This window comes from Anarrhichthys ocellatus, unplaced genomic scaffold (genome assembly GCF_004355925.1).
Source record: "Anarrhichthys ocellatus isolate YVR2014 unplaced genomic scaffold, GSC_Weel_1.0 scaffold117, whole genome shotgun sequence".
Lineage (NCBI taxonomy): Eukaryota > Metazoa > Chordata > Actinopteri > Perciformes > Anarhichadidae > Anarrhichthys > Anarrhichthys ocellatus.
Window position 1 is genome coordinate 630,833 of NW_022280147.1, and position 25,549 is coordinate 656,381.

The following is a 25,549-nucleotide window of genomic DNA, read 5'->3' on the forward strand; positions in this document are numbered from 1 at the left end:
TGACTATACTTTCACTTATGTATTTAAATGCTGGTTTATTAAGCCAGGGGCGTCGTTAGGCCTATTTTAGGGGGGCTGAAACCCCCCTAAAATGTTCTTCAGTCCCCCCAAATAATTTGGCTTTAATAAAAAAAAAAGAAAATTTTTTTTTTTTTTTTTTTTTGGTGATGCCATTAAATTAAACTATTGTTTCTCACATGTTTAAGTTATTTATAACTCTAACATGCTACATATGTGTGTGCGTTCTGGTTTGTATGTTTTCTCCCCCTTCAAATTACAATCCAACAGCCTATCATCATACTTAACGATATAAAGTTGACACTGTCAGGTCCATTCTCCATCCATTGTGTGCGGTCCCTTTAAGAATTAGGATTTGGGAGCTAGTTTATCCGTCTTTCCTTTACAAGCAGGAAAATTATTTCTCTCTCTTTATTTGAGAAAAGTTCATATTTGTGTTGTCAAATTTCACTATGACCCTGAAATTCTGTCTCTTGTGTTATCATATACTGAATGCAAGCAAAACTACAGAGCAAAATCACACTCTTTCTGATTGAACCAATCTATGAACTGTCTGAAACAATGGATATCCACGGCCCCAAATGGGCCCCAAAAGAAATTGCCAACATGCCACTCCCCTTGGGGCTAAGCCCCCCCCTGTCTTTCAATCCTAGAAACGCCCCTGGGTTAAGCTTTTGTCATGCATTCATTCAATCATGTAGAACCACTGTATGGAGCCTACTGCAGTTTTACAGTATGCTAAATAAAGTGCAGAGCTTTTCCTCTGGTAGCAGAACATTTAAGTCCCAAATAATAAACAAATTAGCGGCTCACAAGCGATGCAGCCAAATGGACGGATCCTCAAAAGAATGCCCATCACCAGAAAGCGAACATGAAAAACTACAATTACCAGAAAGACCCTAAACCCTTTTCCGGTTTACGGTTACCACGGGAGACCGAATGAAGCTACAACTTCTGAGTACTGCAGTCCTCCAACACAAGCAATGAAACGTCGTATTTGAACCGTTTTTCTGTAATACATTTGCTTACGTTGTCAGCTATAGACGTAGCGTTAATTTAAGAGGCTACATTTAACGTTACCGTCGTTGGTACTTGGTATGTTAACGTTAACTGTCCCGTTAGACAATTTACTAGCAAAGCTAACGGTGTATGCTAACATCGATCAGACCGAGGCTGAGTGATGTAGCATAGCTAGGTTGAAAAAGTTAGCTCACTCTAGTATTAGTTTGCTAATTAACGTGTGGTTGGTGTCTTTCTATGTTAACTAGTATACCTACGCAGTAAGCAATTCATTTCGGATTGGTAGAGGTCTGTTACGTTAGCACTACCGCCATGTTTATCTACCTCAGCAAGAAGGTGGGTCTGCGCTGCTGCCACCTAACATTAACTCAACTATCAATACGTTTGTTAAAACATAGAGTGTTGGTTAACAATGTGACTTGTGTTTCTTAGATTGCTATCCCCAACAATATCCATCTAAAATGTGTCTCCTGGAACAAAGATCAAGGCTTCATTGCCTGCGGAGGAGACGATGGTCTCCTCAGAGTGCTCAAGCTAGAAACTCAGACAGGTGAGTTCAGGGGATGGAACTCAGAGCCTGCACAGTCCTAATACCTCTGATTTACAGGCTGGTTATAGCGACCCCAGGCCTAACGACCATAGATGGTGAAAATCTGTACCATATATTAGGAAAATACTAAACACATGCAATACACAATGCAAAGCTGCTTGACATGTGAAGTGCTTTACAGCGTATAACTGTGAGAGGTGTGCTGCATAAAAGAGGAACCCCAACTTAAAGTAACTGGAGTATTGTCACTCATTTCATTAGATGAAATCCCTTTCTAGTTTCAAAGGTTGGTAAGACTTGATGATATAAATGTATAAACGATGAAAATAAAAATAATTGATGAAAATAGTCAAGTTTATTTGTCACAGTCAAAGCCATTAATCACGTACCCATATGATTTAGATTTGAGGTTTTTTTTAATGACTGCTCTTACAGCGTGTAAGAAAACAATCTGAAAACTTTCATAAGCTTTTTGGCTCTGTTCTGGTGCCTCAGTGTCCAGTCACTGTAAGTAGAAATGGTACCACCTTGTCCACTCCGTGTGTTGGACAGATCCACTGGTATTATGTTATTATGTTGCTAAACAAACACCAACAGTAAAGTGAAAGAAACAATGAAAGCTCTGTGCTGGTTTTACCTCCACACTACTGCTCCAATGCTGGTCTTTCAAAAAGTTGATTGACGATTCCCTCACTGAGAGTTGCTTGGACATTGTTGGGGTTCTGAACCTGATCTCTTTTTCTGCTTTGTCAACAGATGATGCCAAACTTAAAGGTCTTGCTGCACCCAGTAATCTGTCAATGAACCAGACTCTAGAGGGACACAGTGGTAAGTTAAATTCAGCTGTTACCAAATCACTATACTATGTTAGTAACAGGCAGCGTACATATTTAGGTGGTGCAGGGACGTGCAGCGGGCCACTTGAAAAGTATCTTACACTTCATGACTACTACACTTTGCAGGTGCAGTACAAGTGGTCACGTGGAACGAACAGTATGAAAAGCTGACAACCAGTGACCAGAATGGACTCATCATTGTATGGATGCTCTACAAAGGTGTTTACTGCCGTCAAATCAAAAATACAAGTTGTCTTGTAATGAATTTGGCTTTCACAGTTGTCTGTCTTCCCCCCCTTCCGAAGGTGCATGGTACGAGGAGATGATCAACAACCGGAACAAGTCGGTGGTGAGGAGCATGAGCTGGAATGCTGACGGTCAGAAGATCTGCATTGTGTATGAAGATGGAGCAGTCATTGTTGGATCTGTAGATGGTAAAAAAACACATTTACAGTGTTTCTGCTAAAAATCTAACAAATGGCGATCAATCCCAATATTTTTCCATCAAGATTTAGCATAAAGGATTGCTTTATTCAAATACTGAGTATGAACATGCACAGTAGGATTAATGCCCTTTTTGTTGCTGTAGGAAACCGGATTTGGGGGAAGGAGCTAAAGGGAAATCAGCTTGCTCATGTGGCGTGGTCGCCAGACAGCAAGATCCTCCTCTTCGGCATGGCCAACGGGGAAGTGCACATCTATGACAATCAAGGAAACTTCATAGTGAGTGCAGAAGGCTAAGTAAAATAGAAATGTAATTTTAGTGGAACTAGCAGCTTTAGGAAGAGTCTATTATACATTATCAGAGCGCATATTGTTGGCAAATCATTAGCCTGCTTAAGGCTTGAAATGGTGCTATATTATATAATCTTGTTAATGTGAATTTTTGTAAAGCCCCTGTGTGTCAGACTTGGAAAAAGAAAGGCTAGTGATATCAAAAACATGCACCAGACAGCCATGCTCACCACTACCAACTCCAATGCTTGCTTAAAGGGAAAATTCACCACCTTTATGTGGCTGACAATCAGTGTTAATGGTAAATACATGTCAATTTAAGCAATACATTCCCACACTATTGACCCAGAGAGCTGAGCCGGCAGCGCCTACATTTACCAGGATGCATTGCGCACAAGCTTCTGACCCCTGGACGGTGCCTGCCGGCCATGTCCTCCCTGCTGCAGCCTCAGCCTCTCTTTTCGCATTTCCTCAGCTGTGTACTGTCTCGAATAAATACAGCTGAATATCCGAGCCAGCCAAAACACTGTAAAATGCATCCTCTTCCATAACATACTCTGCACGCATATTTTAGACATAGCTAGTTTGCAATACTTGTGAAGAGAAGAAGTAAGTTCTGTTTTTTTAAAACTTTATTCAAACATGCGCGCCCCCTGGCTACCCTGAGGTGGAGTCCAGACAATTATTGCTTTACCATCAACACTGATGTGACAAATGTCCCTTGTAAAGCTTCTCTTTGCATCGGGAAAATGTATTCATTCATTTGCCAATTACTAACATGAAAATAATAGAAAATAATAATTTGATGTTGTGTTTCAGATAAAAATGACCATCAGCTGTCTCGCCAATGCGACTGGAGCGATCAGTATCGCAGGTATCCACTGGTATGCAGGAGCTGGCGGTTACGTTGAACCAGACTGTCCATGTCTCGCCATCTGTTTTTACAGTGGGCGATGCCAGGTCATGCGCTATGAGAATGATGAAAGTAAGACCTTCAAAGACTGCAGTGTATACACTTCAATGAATTGTTTACCGATGGTGATGAGCTATGCTGCTGCTCTTTTCTTCAGACCCTGTGTGCATCGACACTCTGATGAATGTGGTCAGTATCCAGTGGAATCATTGTGGCAGTGTCCTGGCGGTAGCAGGTTCCCTCAAAGCCTCAAATTCGGAGAAGGAGTTCAATGTCGTGCAGTTCTACACGCCATTTGGAGAGGTGAGGGTGAAGGTTATGTTACCGTACACAGAGTTTTGTGCAAAAAGACGAGGCATAAGCAGTACACTGCCGTCAGTATCCTATGAGGAACCAAAAAGAAGAATTTACATGGAATGGACTGAGTTGATAATGAATACAATGTCTATTGTGTTTTGTTTCAGTTTTTTGATTTCATTTAAAAGGCCAGTGTGTAGGATTTGGCGGCATTTAGCCAACTGAAGCTGTTCCCATGTGTCCAAGCGTGGGACGCAAGAATGCAAATGGCCCTCTCTAGAGCCAGTGTTTGGTTTGTCCGTTCTGGGCTACTGTAGAAACATGCCGGGGCAACATAGTGAACTCCATGAAGACCACCCACTCCGCATGTAGATATAAACTGCTCATTCTGAAGTAACGAAAATGCAACGATTCTTAGTTTAGAGTTATTATACACTAAAGAAATCATACTCATTAATATTATAATACATTTCTGCCAATGCTTAAATGCTAAACACTGGCCCTTTAAACAGGAAGTACATTTCTCTGTTGTGTTTTTCTACATTGTCGAGCTGTTGAAAATGCAAGTCATGTTGGAAATGTACTCTGAAAGCCAGAAATCTCATCACTTGGCAAAGCAGTTCTTAAGTCATTGAAATTGATTAAAAGTCATCCCTTGCATACCCATGTCCCCTGAGAACCCCAGTGGGGATATAAAAATGCCATGAGACGGAAGAAATTTGAGATTTTGCACTCTTTCTTGTTTACACAGCATCTGAGAACTCTTAAAGTGCCGGGGAAGCAGATGACAGGAGTTGGCTGGGAGGGAGGAGGGCTGCGTATCGGTCTGGCCGTGGACTCCTACATCTACTTTGCCAACATAAGACCCGACTATAAGGTAAATAGCAACACTTGTGGCTTGCTTTTAATTCAAGTTTCAGGATGGAAAAAAACTGTTTTTGAAGACACTCGTAGATAGAGAAACTTAATATAATACTTCATCTGGCATGAGTACCGTTAAAGCTCTGGCCAGTTGCTCAGGGTACAGATTGCTATCGATAGTTTCACATCATGTTTCCAAATGTTCAAAAAGCAGTGACACCTAAATAACTTCACTGCCTGAAAAACCTACAGTAAAATTGACCATTTGGGGGGGAAATAACTACTGAACGTCACTTCCAAGTAACAAATATCTACCTAAAGGTTTGTATGAAGAAACATATCTTTTGTTTGATCATATACCTTCCCAGAGTTCAGAATCCCCACACATATGGTGAATCTCACCTGCCCCTTTCTCCTAACAGTGGGGCTACTGCTGCAGCACAGTGGTGTACGCCTACACAAAGCCAGAGCGCCAGGAGTACTGCGTGGTATTCTGGGACACCAAAAACAACGAGAAGTTTGTCAAGTATGTCAAGAGCTTGATGTCCATCACCACCTCAGGGGACTTCTGCATCCTAGCCAGCAAAGCAGATGACACGCACCCTCAGGTACAGACACCTGCGGGTTATTATGGGGCGACTGTGGCTAAGTGGAGAGCAGGGTTCTTCAATCAGAGGATTGGTGGTTTGATCCCCGGCTCTGCTAGTCGTATGTCGATGTGTCCTGGCTTGAGCAAGACACTTAACCCCAAAATTGCTCCCGTAGCTGTGCCTACGGTGTGTGAATGAGTTAGTCTGATAGGCAGGTGTCACTTAGCACCTTCCTTCAGTGTGTGAATGGGTGAATGATGACAAGTAGTGTGAAAGTGCTTTGAGTGGTCGGAAACACTAGAAAAGCGCTCTACAAGTACAGTCTATTTACCGTTTATACGTCCTAACATGGCAACAGTGAGAGTAAAGCAACAGGACTTGTAATGATCTATAAAACCTTGCAGGTTGACTTGATACGTGCTGTATGACTCAGACCAGCTTATCCAGATATATTCTCATTTTTACACACAATGGGGAAGACACAGAGTGAGCTGCAATAGTAAGGATCACAAATGTCTCTCTGCTGTCTCTGCTGTTTTATTTTTGAATTCATTGCCACACAGGAGGATGCTGAGTTAGAGTCTGGGAGTCATGCAAGGGTAATGTACAATTTAAAACCACACACTCAGAATGAGGACTATTTGTGTTGATAAAGAATCATCAATTGAACTTTAGAATAACTTTGCAGTACTGTGTTTTTCAGTATGTCCTGATTCTGTGCAACTCTATTGGGACTCCACTGGACTCGAAATACATTGACATTGGTGAGTTTATACAGTAAAGAAACACATTCAAAAATGAGAATTTTCTCACACAAACAAGCCATGTGCCCTGTGAGCTCGCATGCAGTGGGCACACAGAGGAGAACTTGGTAGTAATCTTCTTGTGGCCCAACAGTGGGCTGATCAAAGTCCTAATCTGCCATACGGTCTGAGTATTTCTTCCAGCCAACGTGAGACATCGCACTCCGTCTATAGAGAAACGGTGGATGGCGTTCTGCCACCTGCTGCCCACAGTTCCATCTTTCATGGGCCCACAGCATCCTATAGCAAACAGACTGTTCGCATCGAGCGTCTTCATATCTCACAAATATTCAGCATTCTGTCTCTGCTGCAAGTGTCCGAATGTTTTTCTGAGCTCAGGCCTGTGGCCAAGACGGTTCAAAGTCTGCAGATTTGAAAGGCTTAGTGGGACTGAATGGGCTTCAGATTGAGCACCTAGGTAAATAATAATAACCTGTGTGGGCCTTCTGGAGGTGTCTCCTTCTCCTTGTGGCCTCATAATGGATTTTTTGTTTGTTTGTGTGTATCTGTTTAAGAACACTTTGCTTTATCTACTTGTATTTATCCACACTTAAAACATGCAGAGCTTTTCCTTGTTCAAAGTCACAGAAAAACCAATTTACAAACATTAATTGCCAGGTTTTTTCAGTGTACTTTGGTATAGTTCATTGCAAGAGAATGAATTATGTTTTATGCAACTTTATACCACCCAAATAAAATGTGAATACCTAATTACTGTTTGTGAATAGCTGCTGAAACTGTATGGAGTAACAAGAGCAAACTACAAATGTAGAAATGCTCTTAGATTGTGACATCGGTCCGCATTTGTAATGTGATGCCAGAAGCTGGGCGCACACAAGATCCACCAAATGACATTACAAAAAGAAGTGCTTACAATTGATTTACTTGTGCCCAAATGACATAATTGTATACACACTCGACGTTGATCCTCATCTTTCTCACTACGTCTGTCACATGTCTACTTGGTCAGATCCGCTGTTTGTCACCATGACCAAGACGCACGTGATCGCCGCATCCAAAGAGGCTTTCTACTTGTGGCAGTACAGAGTGGCAAAGAAATTAACTGCCCTGGAGATCAACCAAGTGACCAGAACTAAGAAGGAGGGAAGAGAGAGGTGAGGTGTCTTTTTTTCAGGCATTGCCCTAACATTTACAGTACAGTGGAGCAGCATCTACACTGAATAGAACGGCCATGTCAGAACTTGCAGTACACATCAAGCAGATCATGGAAAGTTACAGGGAGCCAAGATTAAGCACAAAGCTCTATTCTGTGAGTCAGTGGATGAAACCTTGGGTTCACTGGCTCCCTGTTTCAGTGTTTGTATTTACTGACAGCGCCATGAAGAGGATCCATTCATCTGAATCAAAGGCCACTGAGGTTCCAGACAGGCTGGGCATGACCTAATGTTCTGCCAGGGCTATCCTAGCACCTGGACAACAGTTCACCTCAGTGGAAAGGGCAACAGTCTGTCAGCCTTGCTGTCTCTTTCTCATGTGTTCTCACTTCCTGCCTCTCAAGGGTCTATCACATTGACAGCAGTCCATCTGCAGCCAGCGACAGCAGTCCAGATTTTGCAAAAGCCTTCACAGTAAGAGACATTTTCACCTCTCAGGTCGCACAGGTTTTTGTAACGTCCAGGTTGAAGCACAAAATCAGTAAATAACTCTGCAGACACTTCTGAGCCATTTTTAGAACAGTATACTGTGAAACTAATACATTGCATTTTAATTTAGTCTCTCCAACTACTGTATGTGAAGCCCTTTTTTGTCTAATCAAAAGAAAACCTTTGTCGCAGAGTTCAGTTCACCTAAACTGTCTCGAGCCTTACTTTTGAAATGTTAACATTTTGGTAAACATTTATACTCTTTTTCCGTTTCAGGCAACTCGAGATCCCATTTGTTGTATTACAGCAACAGATAAAACGCTGATAGTGGTATGTACAGCTCTGTTTCAATTCAACAGTTCTGAATCATGCAATGAAAGTAAAACATTGAGTGTTTGGGTGCATGTGTGCTCTTCAGGGCCGAGAGTCTGGTACCATCCATAGATACAGCCTCCCAAATGTTGTTCTCATCCAGAAATACACTTTGAACAACAGAGCCTTCTATCTGTCCTTGAACTGCAACTCCAGGCAAGCGTTGATTGGTGTTATGCATATTAAACTTGTTGCTGTACAGATCTATATTATTAACCAGCTCAAACACAGTTTTCATAAACATTTAATCATTTTTTTTCTATTTAGCCGTCTGGCCATAATCGACATTGCAGGCGTTCTGACTCTGTTGGACCTGGAAGTCCGTGGCTCCTCGGGCGACGGCACAGGAAACCAGGCGTCTGCAGGAGATCCATCCAAGTTTGAGCGTAAGGATGTTTGGGACATGAAGTGGGCGCATGACAATCCTGACCTCTTTGCCATGATGGAGAAGACCAGGATGTATGTGTTCAGGAACCTAGACCCAGAGGTGAGTGCTCGGGTGTTTGTGTGATGGTCAGCTGCATTGTCTTGCATTGTTGTGGAAAAAAACATTTAGCAACTGTTGCCATCATGTATTATTATTCTTTTTTTAACAGGAACCCATCCAAACGTCTGGCTACATTTGCAACTTCAAAGACCTGGAAATCAAATCTGTCCTGCTTGATGAAATCATGAAGGTACACCTTTGATATGGCCCGTGAAAGTCCCAACACAATCATGTTGGAATCTGAAACATAACCATTTATGCTCATATCAAGATACTTACCATATTGGCTATTAAAGGAATGCTTCACACACACAATGACTGTTTGTATATCAGCTACTCACTGCGTGTTTCCTTAAATTCTAGAAGAAAACTTGTCTCGTATCAGCCGATCCAAAAGCAACATGCATGTATGATATTTAATATTCAAGCTGAAACCTTTACATAGAAGCAAATGAGAAATAAAACAGAGCTGATCGCTTTATCCATTCGTACGCTCACTACTTCACTACAACACATGCATTCTCGCTAAAATCAATTTGAAACTCTCGGACTAGCACAGAAAAGTAGTACGTTTAAATGATATGATTTTAGCGAAGACCCGCCCCCTCCGTTTACTTCAACTCATCAAGAACTTTCTCCGTTTTTTGGTTCTGTTTACTGTGGACGCATGAGAGAAAAACAAAGTTTTCTTCAAGAATTCAAGGCAATACAGTGTGAGATAAACAAATGGTCATTTTGTGTGAAGTATTCCTTAAAATATCCTAAAACGGATGGATTTACAATTGTTTAGACTTAATACTGACTTGTCTTGATGTTATCTGTTGACTCATGTGGTAACAGCTGATTGCAAAATGATGTGAATTGGGCCCTTTGTAGTGTTAGCAGAGGCTTTCCTCATAACTATTTTGTTGTACCTTGAACGTGCTGAACGGCGCAGTTTGCACTTGTTGATTTCCTTAAACACTCGGTCGTGGTATCTTGCTCCACAGGATCCAGAGAGGCCGAACAAAGACAACCTCATCAACTTTGAAATCCGCTCCCTAAGAGACAGTCGTGCATTGATTGAAAAAGTGGGGATTGAAGATGCCTCGCAGTTCATTGAAGACAATCCTCACCCAAGACTCTGGTAAATGCAACACTTCTATCTAGTACAATGATAACAACAAAAAAAGGTTTGGTTGAAACAGTTTTAATCTCATCAATCTGACGCATTTCAAGAAAAACAAACAGATTTTGAATAAATTGGAAGAGAGGCTTTGAAGCACAGGATTAATCAGCTTTGGTCTCCCACATAAAAAGGCAGAACACCGAGTTTTACTGGACCCCTCTGATGTGTGTGTGTGTGTGTGTGTGTGTGTGTGTGTGTGTGTGTGTGTGTGTGGCGTGGCAGCCGCCTGATGTCCCTTTACAAGTGATTTAATCAAAGTAAACACGGGACATAGTGATACAAAGTAGCAAAATCAGTTCTCAAAAATGAATCCTAAATTGTCTGATCGAGAGTTGTTTGAGCTTCGTTGCCAGGTCAAATTAGCACAGATTAATAGCTGCTGTCACTGCTGTCTTTCATCGGAGCATATATACCCTATGCCGGTTTGGGAGGATTGCTGCTGAGTATGAGAGATTTATGGTAAATCTTGTGAAGCAGCAGTGTGATCGCTGCAGCTTATGTGTGTTCTCTGGCTAGTGTGTCACTTCTTACAGCATCCCTCGAAATCTGGCAACATCAAAAGAGTTCTACGAGTCATTTCTAGTCTGTGACTCGAGGAAACCTTTTTTAGAGTTCTACTGTTGTAGAATCATGAGATTGTCACAGACTAATTGATTACAGACAAAAATTCTTAGTCACGGCTTGACTTCATACAGCCTGATAACATAGCATAGCATCCTAGCAATAGGATTTATGCATACACATCATGCCATGCAGCCCTACTAATGATAGTAGCTTACCGCCCCCCCTATCTCCGTTATGAATGTGCCAGGCGTCTTCTGGCTGAGGCGGCCCTCCAGAAGCTGGATCTGAAGACGGCCGAACAGGCCTTCGTCCGTTGCAAAGACTACCAGGGCATCGAGTTCGTCAAGCGGCTGGGCAACATACAGAGCGAGCCCATGAAGCAGGCGGAGGTGGCGGCTTACTTCAGCAGGTTTGAGGAAGCTGAGCGGATGTACCTGGATATGGACCGCAGGTACTTGGCTGTATTTGTTGGTGCATATTTGGTGGGGACCTTCACTGATTGATTTAGTTCTTGTTTAGTTTGGTTTTGTTTGTCATTTTTAATGTCAGCGTTACATCATGCCACCGTTTCTCTCGGCCTGACGACAGTTGATTTATTTCTCGCAGGGACCTTGCCATCAGCCTCAGGATCAAGCTGGGAGACTGGTTCAGGGTGCTCCAGCTGCTCAAAACCGGCTCTGGGGACTGTGATGATACTCTTCTGGAACAGGCGTACAATGCAATCGGAGACTACTTTGCTGACAGACAGAAGTGGTATTGAAATTTAATTTACCCTTTCTTTCTCCGGTGGTATTATAAATGACAATAACAAGATTCCATAATTTAAGGGATAGTTTGAGAAACAGACAGGAGTACCAGCACAGGAGCCAAGCAATGTACTGCTGTGGTCGTATTTTAGACACTAAAAGAAGGCTTATCTAAAAAGCTGGTGCCCCATGTACCAAGGCTAAGTCCTTACTGCAGCGGCCAGGGTTTGAACCCGACCTGCAACCCTTTGCCTGTCTTCCCCTCTGTTCCCCCCTCTCCTGACTATCAAATCAAGGCCAGAAGGCCAAAAAGATAATCTTTTAAAAAAGTGTCTGCTATATTTAGAATATTCTCCCCATTTTACCTTGCTGTCAGACAGCCCTTTCCAACAGGAAACTGAGGCCGTGTCCGTCTATGCTCTCCTCAATGCCAACAATGCGAGGCGTCATTAGTCTGAGATAGTTAAATCAAGTGGGAACCTTCCAAAGTTAAACAATTAAGTGCGACATTGGGGGGGAAAGAAGAACAGGGACGTTGTACTAAGAAGACTATAACTTTATGTGATTTATCTAACAGCAAATGCTGAAGCTTCATGTGATCTTCAGTTGAGCTTTAGAATGCATTCTTGCACAGATCGATGACTCTGTTCCCCCCCATCACTAGGATGGGACCTCCTCACAGCACGTATTGACACTAGGAATTATTAGAGCGACCTTTCAGTGCATTTAAGATGTAAACCTGTACTGAAACATCAGAGGAAACTTTGCTCCACTTCAGGTTTTAAATCTAAATCCTCACTGTGTCGAAGGGTCAATGCAGTGCAGTACTACCTTCAGGGACGTAACCAGGAGAGGCTGGCGGAATGCTACTACATGTTAGAGGACTATGACGGCCTTGAAAAGCTGACCGCTGTGCTTCCAGAGAATCATCAGCTTTTACCGGTGAGCCGAATGTTCCGATGTCTTTGATATTTCTCTTTGGGTTTCACGTAGAGGCTTCAGACATCAACGGCTCTGAATCCTTCAAAAAACCAAACACTCTATTGTCTCCATCTCTGTGTTTTAGGATATTGGGCAAATGTTTGCCACTGTGGGCATGTGTGAACAAGCTGTGACAGCCTACCTTAAGTGCAACCAGCCCAAAGCTGCCGTTGACACCTGCGTCCATCTGAACCAGGTGAGAGACGGACAGAGAACCTGTGGCGCCAGAGTTTCTGAGTGAACGCATGAGGCGGCGTTCCCTCAGCATTCATACGCACTTTGACAGCTTTGTAGTAGTCACTGTGGCAGCTGCTGTCCTCCCACCCCCACCCTCCTCCTGAGGGATATTTAGCCTTCCAGTGTGAATGCTGCTCTTCCAATGTAAATTTTAACATCTAGCTCAAGATGGTTTGGACAAAGGGAAGAACTTTCTTTACATACATAATTAAGCTGCAGCTGTTTTACTTAGTAACAACAGCTGGCTTTATGTTAAAGCATGTTTCATTTGTGCTGTAATTATATACTATGACTATTATGAGTCATTTCCATTTACCGGGAGCCACATTTTGTCTGTTTTTATAAAAATAAAAAAAACTGATTTTCACTGAACTTCAATTCAGTGTTGCAGTCATAGCACTGACTTTTCTGACTATTAATTTAGATTCATCTGAAAAAATGCCATATTTAAAAAGCTACAGGCAAAAGTAATGATGTGGTCATTTTGAATGAACGTTGTCATTCTCTCACAGTGGAACAAAGCAGTGGAACTAGCCAGGACCCACAACATGAAGGAGATCAAATCTCTTCTTTCCAAATATGCGTCGCATCTTCTTGAGAAGAATAAAACCCTCGAGGCAGTGGAGCTGTATCGGAAAGCCCACCATTTTCTGGATGCAGCCAAACTCTTGTTCAAGGTTAGGCTTATGTTTTCATGTTCATTGATTCTGAGTAGCTTCATGAAAAGTGTTTTCTGGGACTTCCACATTCAGACACAGAGCTCTAACTCTCTTAGAGCTAACTGGTTATTGTTCTTTTCTTCAGCTTCCATCAGCCCCCTTGGAGCAGCATTTTAAGGGTTAATAATTTCAATAACGATGAATCACATCTTGAATCAGGATACTAGGCAATTTGATAACTGAGGGAAAGATTATTCTGTAATATACGTATTCTATTCTGATATGTAGCTGACTAATTGCTGGAATAGCTTGTTTGTGGGCATGGACTTAAATCCCTTCTGTTACAGATAGCGGATGATGAGGCGGAGAAAGGGACCCGACCACTGCGGGTGAAGAAGCTCTACGTGCTGGCAGCACAACTCGTTGAAAATTACCACGAGCAGGTGAAGACTTCACAGCAGAGCAAAGCCAAAGGGAAGACGTCTGAGGTAATATCTCAATACTAATACATGATTACGTGTATATACTATGAATTTATTTCTCTTGTACAAAAGCTTTGAAATATCACTAAACTGTAATTAGGCGACATCTGCGCTCGCCGGGCTGCTCGAGGAGGATGCAACCTCTTCAGACAATCATATTGTGGACAACGCCTGGCGTGGAGCGGAGGCGTATCACTTCTTTCTGCTTGCCCAGAGGCAGCTGAATGAAGGCTACATGGAGAATGCCATGCGCACAGGTACCGAATCACACAGGACACTTCACCGTATGATGTAATTATGACTCAATATTTTCCACGCTGACTCAAAGACAGGAGTAGAGTTTGTGAGCTATTATTTAGTTTATGTAGGGCATTCCCTCTTTTTAGACTGTTACGTAGAAAACCACATTTAAGTATTGCCCTCTGACTCTAACCCTTCACTGCTTCTCCATTATTAAAGCACTTCACCTGCGTGAGTATGAGGACATCATCCCGGCGGTGGAGATCTACTCTCTGCTCGCCGTCTGCGCCGCAGCCAACAGAGCCTTCGGCACATGCTCACAGGCCTTCATCAAGCTGGAGTCCCTAGAGAGCCTGGACCTCGAGCAGCGGCAGCTTTATGAGGACTTGTCCCTGGAGATCTTCACCAAGCACACCCCAAAGGACAGCCACGTGATAGAGCTGGCCGGATCATCAGAGGGGTGAGGGCACCGAAGGGCGCACATCTAACTCTGGCTCCGAAGAGCCAGAAGAGGAGAGGAGAGGAGACTAGCTTCCTAAACTGTATGGCTGCAAAATTACATTGTTATATTATTTATAAGTCATTATGTTGCCAGTTTTTCCTTCTTACACAGATTTGGACAATTACATTAATGCTTTTTTTATGTCATTATGCTCTATGGTAAAGTCTGCTTAGCTCAGATTCACTGATTACCACGAGAAGTAGAGACATAATAAAACATGATGGATTTGTCTGAATCTACATTGAGAGGAACAACAGTAATTGGCTTGTGGCTCCGACTGTGAGCTTTACGGCACCCAACAGGCAAATGACTATTGAAGATGTTTCAATTCACAATCGATGCGTCATCTGATCGACTCTTTGGACCCGCCTTTATAGAGACCACCTATCAAACAAGATCAAAGGTATAAACGACCGGTGGCTGATTGATCAGAACACAGGTCCTTTCAGACCAGATATGAATAATTAGTGATAAATATATAAATTGCACGTCAATTAAAATTCAAACCATCTATCTCTCTGATCCTATCCACATGGAATCCAAAAACTTTTTTTCCGCAGCTGTTTTGATTTTTGCAGAATGAAATGCATAATTAAAAACAATCCAACCAGTAAGATAATGACTTCTGCTCACACAATCAATAGATTTTCTCTGATGTCGATGTCACAGTTCTGTTCATACTGTGACGTTCTCTATGGCCGTACTAATTGTACTGGTCTCTCCTTTTTAGGGCGGAAGGGAAATTGCCCACCTGCATTGTGACGGGTCTACCGATCCAGGAGCACCAGTTCTGGATGTGCAGTGTGTGTAAACACTGCGTCCTGTGGAAGGAGATCCGCAAATATAACTGCTGCCCACTGTGTCACACTCCTGTAGCTTGAAGCTTGGTTTTCACATCTCAACGCATTGTGCTGTACTTTGACCTGCATATGTTATATATTTGTTTGAGTCTGCGGAGCACATGAACCGAAATCATTTACTTGCAGAAATAGCTGCTTTTCAACTTGATGCTTTAAGTTCCCCAACTGAAACATTCCATAATAAGTTGTGTCCAGTCAAAACTTATATTTATACTTATATATTAAGAAAATATATGTTGCACGAGCTTCAATTTATACGTCTTGAATAATCAGTTTTTTTGTAGTTAAATGTGTTTTTTTACCTTTTTAAAATGTTGTAAAATACTTGAATATACATAACTGCTTTGTGTACTATTAAACTGTCGCATTAATACAATCATTTACCATGTGTTTTGCTGACCTTTTTAATGTCATGGTACATTCCTGATCACTGCACATGATGTGGAAGCGACTCAAGACAGAAGGCTTCCCAACCTAGTCCGTGTGGAAACTAGCAATCAATGCCCACAGCACCAGTGGTGTTCACTGAGAACTCCACTGCGCACTGAACAGTGCCCAACTAATCGTCCAGCCTGATGACCAGGACCCGGAGCCCAACATTGATTGCATGGTTAGTATTTCAGACAACACGAATGTTTGCTGCGAACGACATTAATGAATGTAATGCAAAACCAAATCCTCGTGGCTCTACTGTCCTGAAGCTCTCGCCTCAGTGATCCATGTTGACCTGCTTCTGATAGTCTTCTCCTGCCATCTGCTGTCAGTAAAGGAGTAGCATGCGCCATCATAAGCAGTCATCGTATGAACGTTATTTTTCAATTTGTCTCGTCTGACTCAGTGTTCTGTTTAGCATATTTCAATCCTTGTGCCCCAATAGGGAGATTCTTGTCTTTTGAATTTTTGAATTTGTCGATCATTTTGACTGTGTCATGCCAAATTGTGGGCTGTATGAATTGGCATGGCGTTCAACCTCAGTTGCAAAAATAAGTAGCCAAAATTCAAAAATGGCACTATTAAAACCACAATGTTTGATTGCACAGCCATTACAGTATGAAGTCGTGCATTTTTATTATTATTTTTATTATTTTAATTGTTGTCTCAGGTTTTCAATCTGGAGCCCTCTAGTTTCTAAATTGTGGTTTCTATTGTTTTCCACCGAGGGTAAATACGTGCTATTTTCACAGTAAAAAAACAATGTTGTTGCTAAGCAAAAAAAAAAAGATTTACAGAAAATAATTCAATTATCAACAGTGTTATTATGTTAACAAACTGGCACTCAAAGAAAATTAATATTTGCTAATTATGATCATGACTCATTGAAATGTTTAACTCGTGAAAGTGAAAAATAATATATCATTTTATTGCAGTTTTCAGAGCAACTTTTATTTTTCGGTGAGGCGCAGGGTTAGGGCTCTGTAATGTAGTTCTGCCCTGCAGGAGGAGCTCATAGCACAGAGTGGTTTGTTGTCCACTGCAGCTCGATTTGTCCTCATTATTACTAACATTGACTAATAATGAATTACTCAATCTTGGCTGGGCCCCGTCGTTTTTTAAATGACACTTGAATAAGGAGTTACCATTTTATCCCCATGATTTCCAACATTACGACATCACACTGGTATCTTCAATTCATCTGAGTGATTCCTTACATTACACACTGTGTATGAGATCTCCTGCACTCCTCCCTCTGCTGCCGGGTCACCAAACATCCAATGATCAGCCGGCAAATGGTGATAAACTGAACCCAATACTGTCTTATTCTATTGTATTTATTTGCAACCAAATGTTTAGACAGTGCTTTTCAATCCCCCCGGACTGTATTATATTACTTTAGCAGTTTATTTTCCAAAAAGTATTCACAATATGATGAAAACAAAATGAGGAACAGAGGTCAGCCCTTAAAGAAGGATGCGAGCACTTATCGCCCTAAAGAGACATCAAATATTTACAGTGATAAATCAGACACACCTTTAATGAGCTGGCGCACTCAGGACACCGGTAGCACGTTACGCATTAACGTTTAGAGTCGTATAAAAACAGCCTATTAGTGGGGATCGCGGTGTCAACCATAGTGATCAACTGTGGTGATAGGAGGTGCGCTCCGCCCCGTGCTGGGATCACAAACACCTCACCACTGCAAACGTCCACTCCGGGCTGAGCTCTACAAGATGTCTGCGCCGCCGGAGGAACAGCTCACGGACAGGTATGCTGCTGGATCAACTCCATCCAGTTTATAAATTATATTAGCCCCTTGCCGTGACCATTGACATGGTTTGTCGTATTATTTTGCGCACGAATATTTGGTGCAACAATTCCCAATGTCCATGTAAAAGTCTGTTTTATTTCACTTTACGCTTTTCAATTGCATGTGATGATTTTGTTTCTAAAACGCTGCCAACTTTTCTTGCTGCAGAAATGTGTCAAATCTGACCCTGGTTTGCCATTTCACTGCTATTTGAAACGCAGTAACACAATACAAGCGAGACAGCAGGTATTGATGACTGTTGACGGGTTCCAAGTCGATGATTTTGTAGGTAAAATGTTCACCACACTTGGTGTCATAAATACACTAATGCTGCACCAATATTATAATTCGATCAGCACCAGTTTTGTAGTTTGAGTCATTGACAGCCTATACATTCAGTTTAATGAGCCAGTTGTGTTTATGTTAAGAATTGTTTCTGTTTTTGACCCATCCAACATTTAAAAAAAATGTAATTTATGTTCATTGCATGCAAATGCATTGTGCAGAGCACAGTCATGATGACTGGCAGAGCACTGTCATGATGTGTAACACAAAGAGAAATGTGAACATATATAGTTTAATTCCTGATGGAGACCTTTTATCTCTGGACTGTAAATAAACAGCAACTGATGCTGCCATACAAGCATTCCATGATACGGTGCCTCAGTAACTTATATGCAACTTTAAGCTTGACTGCTCTGCTGTACGGCACATCGCTGTGATCAAATGACAAACAAGAAAGTGCAAGGTATTCTAACCTCAGTGTTTTTGTGTGCAGGCAACAAAGCGTCTGAGAGTTCTTGCCAGGAAAAGCCGAACACATTAATCATGATGTATGGACAGGTCCTGCATCCGCAGTGCCCTGACGACTGCTTTATTAATGTCAATGTCGGCGGTTTCAAACAGCGAATGGAGCACGACGTCCTGAAGCGATTCCCACAGAATGGGTTGCCTCCTGTGTTGCAGCTCCGACGAAGCAGTCCTGGAGCTCTGCGATGACGTCAGTCCCTCTGAAATGGAGTACTATTTCGACCGCAGTCCACGTTTCTTCTGCTACGTTCTCAACTTTTATCACGGGCAAAATCCACCTGGTGGACGGGTTGTGGGTGGTCTCATTTTTTCAAGAGATTGAGTATTGGGGCATCAAGGAGCGGCACCTGGACTTCTGCTGCAGCAACAAGTTCCATGAACTAATGAAGCGTGCAGAAGACAAGTGCTGGGATCAGGGGAGCGATGAACTGCAGCGCCCCAGCTTTGACTCGTCTACGGAGGAGCTGCCGGCTTCGGGAGACGACGTAGACATGTTTGAAGGCTCCTGGTGTGAACATCTGGCAGGAATTCGTCTTGAGGATCCAGGCTACTCCACTTCAGCCAAAGTGATGGCTGTAGCATCCCTAAGTGTGGTCATCGTCTCCATTGTCACCATGTGCGTCCACAGCATGCCGGACTACCATCAAGTGGATCTCAATGAGAAGGAGATTGAAAACCCAGTGCTGACTTTCTTTGAGATCATCTGTGTTCTGTACTTCTCCGTCGAGTTTGTTCTCCGTCTGGCTGTTGCACCATCAGCCAAGAAGTTCTTGTGTGGCCCTCTCAATATGATCGACTTATTGTCAATTATGCCCTTCTATGTCACTATAGCCTGTGATATAATGGACGAAGGTGAGAACCCAAGCTTGGAGAATATCGGCAAAGTGGTGCAGATCTTGAGGTTGATGCGAGTGTTTCGCATCCTAAAACTGGCTCGCCACTCGGCTGGCCTCTGCTCTCTTGGCGCCACACTGCGCAACAGCTCCAGCGAAGTGGGGCAGCTGGTGCTCTTCTTGTCCGTGGGCATTTCAATGTTTTCCGCTCTCATTTACTTTGTGGAGAAAGAATCTCAAGAGTCGGAGCTGCAGACGATGCCTATTGGCTGGTGGTGGGCCACCATTAGCATGACTACAGTGGGCTACGGGGACACCTTCCCCGTTACGCTAGCTGGGAAGCTGATAGGAACCCTGTGCATCCTCTGTGGGCTGCTGATGGTGGCTCTGCCTGTTACTAACATCTTCAATAAATTCTCCACGTTCTACGAGCGGCAAAGACATATTGATCTCAGACGAAGCAATAACTGAACCCTCTCCAGCGAGTATAGGAGTATTCGAAAGAGTTCCAGCATGCAATGTCAAAACGTTTAACCCCACAAACTCCTTTATCACCCACAATTTGTGAGATGTTTTAAAAGAAGCTGTGACCAGACACAAGAGCAGGGAAAAGGGATTAGCTGCACAATGTACCGCGATGAACCTGTCTAAAATAAATGGGGGCTTAGCATTCAAAGGTCAAGGATGTCAAATATGTTCATGGCTTAAAGGAATAGTTCCTCATCAAGAGATGACCTCCATGTCTGAAAAGTGAAGCCAAAGCGGAAGTGCCTTGAACTATTATTCTTTGTAATGGCCAGCAGGGGAATCATCTGGTTGCAATAAGAAGTCTGATTGTTTAGAAGTCTATGAGAAAATGACTCTACTTCTCTCTTGATTTATTACCTCAGTAAACATTGTAAACATGAGTTTATGGTCTCAATCTCTAGTTTCAAGTCTTCTTCAATACAGCATGATGTTCATTTAGTACATTATGGTCCATTTAGAGTCAAACAGACCATAAAGCAGGGGATGCTTTAGGGCGGGTAGCTACCACGGTGTTGTCCGGTCTGGGAGTTGTCTGTTGTCTGTCCATTTTTGGTCGACTAAAAATGTCATATTCAGCATTCTGTTGTACTTAGCTCCACCCTCTCGTGTCACTCCTGGTTCCCCAAAAAACAAGATGGCGACAACTAAAATGCCAAACTCGAGGCTAACCTGGCTTTGTCCAAACGCAACAAAATCCAACTGCCAGCATGAACTATTTCTTAGCCAACAGAAACTCCCGGAAGTTACTGGACCTTGCCAAGAAATATTCCGACACATATCCCCAGTAAAACAGCGCAGTAGTGCAATAGTAGTAGTTCAGATTAGTAGAATTTGTTCCGATTAAACAAAGAAGAAGTAACATGTTAATTAGTAAGCTTTAGATGTGCTGGTAGGTAGATGTTACCTGGACAGAGCCTGGCTGTCTGCTTGGCTCCAGATACGTACATAGTTACAGTATATACATTAACTCATCTAAATCTAGCCAACAATGCAAAGCATTTCCAAAATGTCAAACTGCTCCTTTGACTTCACTGACAGTGTAAACAAGTTAAACCAAGTGCAATACCGTGTTTTGTGAGAAATCTATGTTTAAAAGCATTCCTAGTGCTGGATATTATATGTCACAATATATTTACTTGTAGAAGTTTTAAACCAAAAAGTATAGTCACTGGATGTATTGAACACTGTGAAGAAGATTTGATGAATGTATCGGGTGAGAGAGGGATTTCAGGTTACGACCATATAAAGGAAATGAGTGGAGTCTGTGCCAGCGAGGGGGATGGAGAACGCTGACTGACCAGAAGAACGGGTCATAGGCCGTTGGAGCTTATCGAATTTCAGCCAATCACTGAGCTGATACGAGACATTTCAGGGACTCATGGAGAAGAAAAGACTGTGATTGTCCAGAGGAAATCAGATCTGATGTGGACTACATTACAGCTTAGACTGTTGTGTACGACATATTAGATCTCTGTTCCATGGAATATGTTGTTATTAATTGTGATTCAGTTTGTAACTGCATTTGCTTTTGTTAGATATTAAATACCTTTTGATTTGAACTTGAAACAGCTGATTCGTTCCTGTTTCGCAGACGGACGAAAGAGAGCAGAGGGGGAGGGGGCTTTTCCTTCTCCATTGTTGAGAAAACTTTGAACATAACAGTTTTCAAGCCATTCAATTTTCATTATGAAAGTTATAATGTGAGTTATGAAGTGCCCGCTGGAAAGATATGATGCAGCATTCTGTGGCTGTTCATGTCCTTTGTCCAAGCCCATCTCCGTTCCTGTTATGCTTTTGCAGTTCTCATCTGCTATTGATCCATGCGTCTCGTTCTCATGTCTCTGCTGTATTTTGTGTCAAAAGGCTTTCAATTGTGTAATCCAATCCAATCCAATGCTGTTTGCTGGGTCATCAGTGTAATTAGTTCTTAATCAATGTGCCTGGGTGAACAACCGTTAAAAGTTAAAAAAAAAAAATCCTTACAAGGCGCTGAATTCACAATTCATCCCATAATGAGTTTTGAGTCTTTAATTGGAAGAGAATAAGCCAGACTATAAAGTTACGTGACTGGGTTTGTCTCGTTATCAATAACATGATTTGTATTTCTTTCATTGACATTTGTGTTTAATATGCAAGCAAAGCTTCAATCGTCCCGTGGTTTAATGCTCTTGCTTCTTGACGCAGTTACCCTCATCAGCAGGACCTACGCATGTGTGTCGAATCTGTGTTATCTCTTCCACAGATAAGAGTGTGCCGATCAATAAGAACAGACCAAATATCCGAGTTGCCCTCCAAAGGAAGGCAATAGAAACTCGATATAACTGATTTAAATATAAATCATGGCCTCTGCAATAGTCAGATCACTCTCACTGGCAGCTGATGACTTCAACATTTATGGTATTTTGCAGCTTTCAGGTGTCAGAGAATTGCTAAGTAGCTTGTGGCTTCAGCCCTTAAATAAACCTCAACGTCAGCACTCAGGGGTATGGTCCTCCTGCGTCCTTCCTTTATGTTCAAAGTCGCACAGCGTCACACTCTGATTTGGTTCATTGCTTTAGTCTTTATAAGTGAACGTCACCGTCAGCAATATCAGGCGTTCTCAGTGCTGAAGGACAGCCAGACGGTTTCTACACAGGAACATGGAGAGAGTGTCGGTGTTGCTGGGGACTCTGCTGACCCCCATGAGGTGAGCAAATGTTGATGTAAACATGCAGAAGAGGTGACATGCACCAAAAAAAACTAAAATAAATGTTTCCTTCAAAAACCCAAGGCAACATGGATGAGTAACTGACAAACAAATGATTATTGACGGTCCACCCAATCTCGGCACCCATTGGGTATCTGAGAGGCTCTATTTCTGGGGTTATGATAGTCAGCAGATATCCGGGCCAAGACTTTCCTCTCCGTGCGCTGCTCATTGTTGAATGAAAATGAATGATGTAGTATGCCGTAAAAGTGTCATAACAAATGTCACAAAAAAGCCATATAGTATAGTATTTCTTGAAAATGTCATTAAAAATATCAAAATATAGTATGCCATAACACTATCATAAAAGAGTCAAAATATATTATGCCATAAAAACGTTTAATTTCATTAAAAAGGCATTAAGAATCCTTAAATAGTATATCAAGTATAGTATGAAATATAATTGGAATAACATGTCATGAAGAATGTCAGAGTATAGTATGCTATAAAAATGTTATGAATAATATGGTATAGTATGTCATAAAGAAGTCTTTGTATATTATTGTCACGGGACCCAACAGCAGACCACAGACATTGAGGTACAGAAAATACTATTTAAAATGATACAGATGGCAGGATTGACTTTTTCAACATACTTTTTCGACATACTACATTATGACTTTTTTCGACATACTAAGCTATGACATTTATTGTCTTTTTTCAAAATACTAAACCATGGGTTTTCGTGGCTATTTTGACAAACTAGACTTTTTAATGACTGTTCTCAACAGTTCTTCCAGCATCGATCTTGTCTCGTAGGTGGCTGAGCAGCTCCTGATGAGTCTCCCTGTGCTTCTCCAGCTGCTTCTCTCGTGTTGTCTGGAGGACGGAGACACAATAAAGCATTACACATTACAGAAAAACAATCATTCAATGATTACAAATGATGTCATTGCAGTTTTCCAGCTGTGTAAAGACGGTAGTGTTTTTCAGGTCCACCTCACCGGGATGTCTTAAGCCTCTGGATGAAAAATCACCCTGAAAAAACAAAAGAGAAGAAGAAAAGGTCACAAATATGCTTCTTAAGTTCACTGTGAGCAGTGATCAGATCGCAGGGTTGAAAGTGATTTACCAGAAACTCAATGTTTGATTTCAAGGAAAGCGGCCATGCTAGGATTTCAGCTATTGATGTTTGAAGAGCGAACACAATCATATTACACTCTTTGGACATATTGAAATGAATAATCACTGTCACTTCTGCTGGGTGTGGGCAAACTGAGCACAGCTGCACTGTGGTGTCTCAGAGGTTGGGATCAAATTTTCCATACACGAGATATTGATTTTATTTTGTGCTGAAATTTAAAAAAAGAAAAAAGGGGCTGATCAAAGTCACTGAACTGAATAAAACCTATAAAAATAAGTATAAAAAGACATTTACAGCATGACCTCATCAAGAGTAAACAAGTTGAGGAGTAAACTAAACAATATTTTCATGATGCTGACAAGTTGGTCAAGGCTATAGTCAAGGCAGGATTGGGGTTTTGGTTCCATCCTGACAAAGCTGTGAGGTGTCAGTAAATACATAAATACATATTCTAGTAATCACATTACTCTATCCATTCTGGATTTGATATCTGTAAAAATAAAATAAAGAGACAAAAACAGCAGGGTCCCTGTCAGGGTCTTTACAAACCTCTTTGTTTTATTTTGAAAACTTTCCCCGGAAGTGTCTATGTTACTGTTGGTGTACTTGACTGGTCATGAGTGTATAATCGTGTTCACGGACCTTTAGTGGTAAAAAGGCGCAATCACATGTCAGTATGTTCTGAAGGTTTTTATGGACAGTCTTCCCTTGCAAGGTTTTGTAAATAAATTAAAATTAAAATGAGCTTTTTGATATGACTGTAAAATATGATGTAGGCTACAAGGTTAACCATGTTTTTCCAGTGTAATAATTATGCGTAATAATTCATGATGAAGAAAAGGCAGAAAATGTTATGTGCATAACTACTCTATTAGCTACACCGTGCTGTTTACACTGCATCACTACATGACTATACTGTGTCATGTTTTATGCTAAAATGGTCGTTGCATCTGCTGAAAATAGGAACTTCCGTGATTAGCATTCCTAAACCTAGTGTTGTACTTGCCATCAGTGACCACATGAGGGCAGTACACGCCCATCAAAACCAAATACTTTGGTTGTCTCCTCTCTCAAAGTAAAACAACTCAAATGTACGGCGGTGATTGTAATAATATGCTGTCCACTCCGTTCACGATGATAGCACCGAGATGTTTAATCTGAATATCTATTTGTTGTCAGTTGGCTCCAGATAAAAGACAATCCTTTCCCAGTTGAGTGGCTTCATGGTGGCTGGTACACCTTTATAGCTGCTGGAGAATGATAAGTGACACTTCCGTGAATGATGTCTGGCAATGTCAATGTTACATTTCCAGGTTTTATTCGAATCAATCATTCGCGTGTATATGAATGGTAACAAATACTGGATTTATCGGGATAAAATATCAACATAATTTGACTTAAAACAATGAATACCAGTTGCCAGTGTCTTAGCTAAAACTAATGCAGTCTAATACAACAGCCCTGCAGCAAATCCTCCCGTCATGCACCACGACAACAGCTAACACAGTCAACTCCAATCTAGGCTTCATGACAGGACTGTTTCTTTATTATTATTATTATTATTATTATTATTAGACTTAATACGTTTTAGCTAGGTGTACCTATTATGGTGGCAGCTGAGTGTAGACTGAAGAGCACTGTCCTCTAGTGGTTCAATATGAGCATTACACTATTACGCCAGCATTTTAGATAATCATTGTTAATTTGTTTAGGATACTGCTCAGTGTAATACTGGCATATATATATATATATATATATATATATATATATATATATAT

The 25,549-nt window shown here is 41.7% G+C and overlaps 1 protein-coding gene and 1 pseudogene across 4 annotated transcripts; both read left to right on the forward strand.

The window, feature by feature from the left end:
• Positions 1-938: 938 nt before the first annotated feature.
• On the forward strand, positions 939-16,395 carry wdr35 (WD repeat domain 35). 4 transcript variants are annotated; one of them, XM_031876845.1, is made up of 29 exons: positions 939-1,030; positions 1,287-1,374; positions 1,471-1,588; positions 2,345-2,416; positions 2,551-2,643; positions 2,730-2,858; positions 3,014-3,147; positions 3,979-4,144; positions 4,230-4,375; positions 5,121-5,246; positions 5,653-5,838; positions 6,384-6,419; positions 6,524-6,584; positions 7,594-7,738; positions 8,143-8,212; positions 8,504-8,557; positions 8,646-8,755; positions 8,867-9,086; positions 9,196-9,276; positions 10,076-10,212; positions 11,066-11,269; positions 11,425-11,571; positions 12,374-12,506; positions 12,631-12,741; positions 13,295-13,459; positions 13,789-13,929; positions 14,024-14,180; positions 14,383-14,623; positions 15,396-16,395. In XM_031876845.1, the coding sequence occupies exons 2-29, from the start codon at positions 1,351-1,353 to the stop codon at positions 15,544-15,546; spliced, it is 3,558 nt and encodes a 1,185-aa protein (XP_031732705.1). In that variant the 5' UTR covers positions 939-1,030; positions 1,287-1,350; the 3' UTR covers positions 15,547-16,395. The 4 variants fall into 4 exon arrangements, with proteins under 4 accessions (XP_031732705.1, XP_031732704.1, XP_031732708.1 ...); XM_031876844.1 differs by having other exon boundaries at positions 944-1,374; XM_031876848.1 differs by lacking the exon at positions 6,384-6,419 and having other exon boundaries at positions 944-1,374; positions 5,653-5,871.
• Positions 16,396-17,655: 1,260 nt separating this feature from the next.
• On the forward strand, positions 17,656-20,303 carry LOC116399594 (potassium voltage-gated channel subfamily S member 3-like; annotated as a pseudogene).
• Positions 20,304-25,549: the final 5,246 nt, after the last annotated feature.